This window comes from Protomyctophum parallelum (genome assembly GCF_964188405.1).
Source record: "Protomyctophum parallelum genome assembly, chromosome: 19".
NCBI lineage: Eukaryota > Metazoa > Chordata > Actinopteri > Myctophiformes > Myctophidae > Protomyctophum > Protomyctophum parallelum.
The window spans coordinates 25,359,342-25,365,851 of NC_139717.1; the positions used below are offsets into that span (position 1 = coordinate 25,359,342).

The following is a 6,510-nucleotide window of genomic DNA, read 5'->3' on the forward strand; positions in this document are numbered from 1 at the left end:
TACGCTGACAATGGGTAGAGCTGGTACAACGGTTATCACATTACTGGGTGGGGCACAGTGGGCGGGGCATGCATTCCCAACTTCCATAACTTTGCATCATTCCCCGAGTAGGCTGATGCCCAAAGGCTCCGGTCTATAAATAAAGAAGCCATTTTATTGTATCATATAAATCGATTCTTATAGGAATATTAAATAAGAATTTATTTTTTATTTTACTAGTAGGCAAGGCCTACTTGTGTAATGTGTAGTATAGTATGAACTGCACAGGCGAAATATTGGGGGAAAGCCCTATTATCACGTTTGACGTGTTTGCAGCGAAATGTTCTGAGCATCAGTGAGCTACCTGAAAGAAATCTCACGGAATTGAATTAGCATGCTAGTTCTCCTCGTAACCATAACGACCAAACTGGTTGTCACGACAACCAATGAACCTATCACAGCACGACGGTCCCTCCGGAGCTATGGGATGTACATTCTACAGCAGAACGCTTCCCTCCGCCCGTCAGCTTTAATATCTTCCTTGCAAAGAAAAATGACAGATTTGCAAGCCAACAAGGGGTCACGATGCGACGCGTTATAGGTTGTAGATCTGTTCTTTTTGGCAAGTGACACGGAGCGGCGCTGTGGGCGCAGCAATCAGCATGCCAGCATCCATCCAGGAATACAAAGACAACAGTATAACAGCGGGCATGGCCGACATATCGCTGTATCTCACCAACGTTAATGTGACGCTAGGGCAAAATATGGACCTCGAACAGGTAGGTGAAACTGTCCGAGAAAACAGTGTTAATTCAGTTCTTCTGTGTGTAAATAATTGTGTTTTTTGTGTGTATTTTCGCCTACCGTGTTTGTTTATGTGGTGGTGGTGGTGGTGATGATGATCATGGATGGATGATGCTGATGTCTTGTGCCTGGTCACACTCACAAACTGTCAGTTTTGTCATTTCGATGAATGAGCTAATGTTAAGTATGTGGAAATGTGAATGCATTTGTCAGGAGGAGTCAGTCAAGACAGAACGTTGCTTTAGCCTACACACACTACACAGGCATGTTGGAATATATGCAGCTGTTTGCAGTTCATCGCTAATTGGCTAATTAGGAGCAGGAGCAGTGGAGCGCCACTATATACGTATATTTATAATATTAGGCCAACCCTTTGTATCCCATCCTGATTATATTGGTCCCATCATTGCAAAAATGTGGAGAAAAAAGGAAAGAAAAGATAAAAGCATTATTGACACTGTCTCTATCCGTCTTTCCGCTCCTCACAGTCGTCAAACCTGCCCAAAGACTTCCAGTGTGTGGATCTGGGAGAAGAAGTGGAGATGAGAGAGGGCGAGAGGGGCACGCAGCAGCAGCAGCAGAGGGAGAAAGCTCCTCGACGAATCATCCATTTCTCTAGCGGGGAGACAATGGAGGAGTACAGCACAGACGAGGAGGAGGAGGAGGGTGAGGACCGGGAGGCAGAGAGGAAGGACCTGCTGAACCCCCCGGTTGATGCGGTGAGGGTGAGGACATCATAGGACACTAGGGTGTGTCTAGTAGGTGCAATGTGTGCAAGCACCACGTGTTTAGGATTAGCACATGTATGGATGATGCATCATACATGTAGTGTTGGGAAATTAATAAGAGTGTGTGTGTGTGTGTGTGTGTGTGTGTGTGTGTGTGTGTGTGTGTGTGTGTGTGTGTGTGTGTGTGTGTGTGTGTGTGTGTGTGTGTGTGTGTGTGCGCGTGTGCGTGCGTGCGTGCGCGTTAGAAGAAAGAGTGAACGACAAAAGGACTCATTGCTCTAAATCATTTAAGAAATTGTGTATGCATGTGTGAGCTAACAAAGTGAGAACGTATAGCGTGCCAACTACAAAATCCTGTGTCAGTTGAAATCAGGGTTACAGAAAGGTCACAGAAAGCACTTTTTGGCCGATATGTTCGTCCCCTTATCCCTAACCTACTATTTTGAGAAAGATTTTTTAATAGTTAAAATATAATAGCTAATCTACAAGCTCACACCGTGTCGATGTAGATCGGCTACTATTACAAGAAAAAGAGTAAAACAAGGCAAAGTAGTTTAGGGATAAGGGTTTAGCATGGACGAAAAATAGAGCCATTTGCGTCCTTTGGATGTCATGTCCTGCCATCCTCGAACCGGTCAAGTTGCTAACTACTCAAATATCGTGTAATCCGCACTATTAGCACGAAATGGCCTAGTTGAAACAACAGCGATCATGGATGTCTCATGGTAACGACCAACGAGAGGTGCCCATTGACGCCTCTACAGCGGTGCCCGTTGGGCACTGGCCTACTTGGAACGATGCAAGTTGGAAATGCATGCCCCACCCAGATATTATGTCTGTGTCCCTTTTATGCGCATATATGGAGTTCTTTGTCAGGCATGCCCAAATATGGAGTCTACAGTATGCACACTTCAGAATTATGTCAGAACAGGCCAGCTCCATATACTGTATGGACACTGCCACTGGGCAGGGGCCCTGTTCAGAGCCCGGGCAGAGGCCTTTTTGGGGCGGTTCTGGATAACCGGGCACTGCACCCCCTGTGGTGGGGTGGAACGCGTGTGTCGAATTTGAAGCCGGTGAGGCAAACGGTTCTCGAGTTACGTGGATTACGTAACGTACGTACACACACAGAGACTTGGTGCATTTATAGTCATAGCTAGATTATTGTCTGGCCACCTGACATTGAGATGTACATTCAAACTGTTGTGTCATTTTAACGTTACAGTCGCAGATGACCTGGGGTCCATACGTCTGGTTCCACATGTGGAAGGCTGCTACTAACACCATTTCAGGTTAGCTGCCATTCAAAAACCCATTTTAAAGTTTACAACAAAGGAAAATAATGGATAGCCTGCCTCATGCTGTGTTTAGATATATACTGTATATATATATTTTGTGGACCCGAATGTATTTTATTCCACATGCTACAGTATGCTTGTCCAAATGTTGTTGTTTTTCCTCAGTTTCTCATATTCTATTCTTATCTTTCAGCCTGCGACTACCTGGGAGAGAGGATGGCCTCCTTGTTTGGCATAACGTCAGCCAAGTATCAGTATGCCATCGATGAGTACTACAGGATGAAGAAAGAGGTATGTCATACAAAGTACATGGTCTCTAGAAGTCTACAAAGTAGACTTCATGATATCTGAAGTGGCCTGTGGAGAATACGGTCGTATGATTCATGAGACTGCTTAGGCCGCGCAAAATAATAGTTTGGCCTCCGGTTGCCGACCGACTCTATTAAATATGCGTGACCCAGTTGATTTTATTAAGTCAAAATCCAACCAAGTCACTCAGACCAAAAATATATGGATATAATATTATATGCAGCCCAACAAAACGTAGCCTACACCTGCCCAAAGCCAAAGTTTTTCAAGTTGTTTAACGACATAATCGACTTAGGCTACTACGAGAGAGAAAAGTCGGCTTCTCCGTCCCGGAGTAGAGCACAACGGGTGGATTGACAGTTGATGTTACTGTGTACTGGTTAGTGGTTTGTCTTGCGCTGATTTGAATGAAAACACCGGTGTGCAATTATACTTTATATACGGATCCCGACAACAGTGTTGACCTAAACGAGGTGAAAGCAAACTAGCAAAACGTCTTTGTCCACACGTGGATAAAGAAGAGGGCAAAGTAGGAGCTGTTTATAAGTGCATTGAGTGTCGCGCCTTAATATTCCATTCAGTCAAGACCGGTACACATCTGCTTCTGCTAAAACTAAAGAGACAAGACTTTTTTTTCTCTCACCCTCTGCAGCATGCATGTGACGCAGCCTGTAGGGACTAGGGGACCTCTCTCTCTGTCTGTCTGTCCACATGTATGTCTGCCTGGCTGGGTCGGGTCTCTCAGAATGTTACACTCACAGATTTATTTCGGAACCTTTTTCTTTTTTTACCCGCGACGAGCTCTACTGTGTAGTGTGTCACTGTGTGTGTGATCTAGCTAGCTAACGAACGTTAGCTATGTTTTTTGTCTTTTAACCTGTAGCACTAGCTAGCTATACTCGGGCAAATATTGAAGTTATTAAAAAAGAAGCCTATCCATCATTGCCGTAGGAAAGAATAATAAAATAAAATGCGACCCATACTTCCCGCGAAAAATATAATTTAAAAATGACTCAGCCTAAAAATGACAGCCAAACAGAGACCAATCTATTATTTTGCTTGGCCTTATGTTTGAAAAATCAGCTGAAATACATAATTTGTGGTAAGGGTGTCTTTGAATTATTCTTGAGAGAGAAGGTGTCCAGGTGTTGGGTGTATATATATGGGTATGGGTGTATAAACTGTATATATGGGTAAACCAGCTGAACTCAGTTCCCTCTGCAACAGAAGGAGGAGGACAACAGAGACAACCAGTTGTCTGAGGAGGCGGAAAGATACTTCAACAACCAATTGCAATCTCTGGAAGATCAGGACGAACCAATCACCCTGCAAGACCTGTCCGATGTCTCCGCCCCCCACACTGACGTGGCCTATCAGATCGAGAATGAAAGCCACCTGCTTCCACCCGCCACCATTAGGGTCCCTGCCATCGTCACGGCCACCTAACGGCTCTGAAAAACACAAAATGGAACGCTTTCAGGTAGGGATGCACCAATGTATCGACCACATATCGCTGTAACCGATGGCAGTAGCCGATATTTGTCTGTTGTTTATGAGCATACATTTTGCGTTGGCTATGTCGGTGTGTTGGTTATCTGCAGCATACCAAGCTATAGATTCGGAAGATTTATTTCTTGTATTGAAGACGTATTTGTTTCCTTGGCACAAAAGGGGGAAATAAAAACGACAACAAATAAATTAACATACTTATATATCGGTATCAGTATCGGTTCAATTAAATTGTAAACAGTATCGACCAAGAATTTCCATATCGGTGCATCCCTACTTTCAGGTTTGTTTTTGTTATCGTCGTCATTTGAGGTGGAACAGCATTTTGTTTCTCCAAAGCACTACTTGTTTTTTTGTGTGTCACAAAACATTCGAATGGCAGTTCTGCTGTATTTTGGCTGCACGGCGAGTATGAGCAAATGAGCTTGACCAATGAAATCTGCTTTGTGTCAACCAAGTGTCCCACTGCAGCGGGCCTTTTAGATAAAAATCTTATTATGGAGTTTAATGTCCTTCTCCTGTGCCTCGGATGGACCGGACACTGTGCCTAAATCGCCAACACAGCTAACTCATTGCCAGACCTCTAGGAAAAAAGATTACATCTGTGAACATGGTTTCAAATTGCTACTCCTGCTACACTTAACAGCAAGAGCCTAGTGGTGAAGCTCTTAAAAATATTTGAACCATATTATTCGGTTACTGTTTTGCCCCTATCTGGTCAATGTGGTGCACTCTTCGATACAAAAACAGCCTACGGCAGCTGTACCAAAGAGCTGACCAGTTGAACTCACCCTGTGTATGTCTTTTTTTCTGTTTGTACTCATCTAAAGCTCGTATCGCACTAAATGTCTTTGTGGAAGCACTAAACGAGATGACACCGTTCAGCCTTATGGACTAGTTTCAGATCACTGCGGTGTGGGGCCTCTGAACACAAGAGTATTATCTATCTATTGTACTGTACGGTGTTGTATTCACCCACGTTTCAGTTGACGTTTTAGGGCAGATTCACACTGACTCCGTTTAATTCAAACTGTTACCCCAATACGATTGCCTGGTCCCCCCACTGGCCATGATTCACATTGGCCTTGATTCTTCTTCCGCACCCGAGTTCACGTCATTCAACTGTATCCCATGCTTTCACATTGCATCGATCCGTATCCGAGTACATTTCAATCGGTCCCGAGACTACCTCCATGTGGTCCCGGGAACGGTTGGGTTAATCTGCTCCCGGAAACGTTACGCAGCATTCACACTACCACAACATCCGCCAAGTGGTCCCGAGTGGACAACCGGGACCATAGTGTGAATCTGCCCTTAGAGGACATGTCATGTAATCCTTTGACAGGGTGCAGTCTAGGCCCTCTTTATAAATATAATTTCTTATTATTTAATGTTGAATGCAAATGTACATTTCTGCGCAGTTCTTGTACAGTTTTTGTTTTTCATATTTGTGTCTTTATCTATATATTTTCACTGAACTGACAGCACTTTTTGAAAATAGTTTTTCTATTGTTATTTGTAACACCCTAATGAACTGTTCAATAAAATCATTAACGCTTGAACTTTTTAAAATTGGTCTTGTTATTCATAAATCAAAAATGTATTTCATTTCAGTGAATTCATATCTTCCAACACGTCCTTGTTTGACTTAAAAATGAATACGATTTTGATCTATTAACGCATGCATGCAAAAGGATATTAGTTAATTTCATTATTTCACCATTGAGTGGTGTCTGTTAACTGGAAGATTCCTTTAGCGGTGGAACGGTTTGTCTGATGTGAGGCTCAAAGGCTTTACTTTGTCACTGCTAACAAAGACGCCTGTGAGCAGAGTAGACCATGGACCCGTGTTGGGGTCAGAGTTGGCTCTGAATGACCTAACG

General features: G+C 43.6%; 1 protein-coding gene across 2 annotated transcripts; it reads left to right on the top strand.

Annotated features, from left to right (window-relative positions):
* Positions 1–481: 481 nt before the first annotated feature.
* LOC310876647 (protein FAM177A1-like) lies at positions 482–6,178 on the top strand. Of its 2 annotated transcripts, none has more exons than XM_083790235.1 (5): positions 482–758; positions 1,272–1,508; positions 2,737–2,803; positions 3,003–3,100; positions 4,346–6,178. In XM_083790235.1, the coding sequence occupies exons 1-5, from the start codon at positions 642–644 to the stop codon at positions 4,562–4,564; spliced, it is 738 nt and encodes a 245-aa protein (XP_083646361.1). In that variant the 5' UTR covers positions 482–641; the 3' UTR covers positions 4,565–6,178. The 2 variants fall into 2 exon arrangements, with proteins under 2 accessions (XP_083646361.1, XP_083646362.1); XM_083790236.1 differs by having other exon boundaries at positions 1,272–1,502.
* The last annotated feature ends 332 nt before the right edge of the window (positions 6,179–6,510 follow it).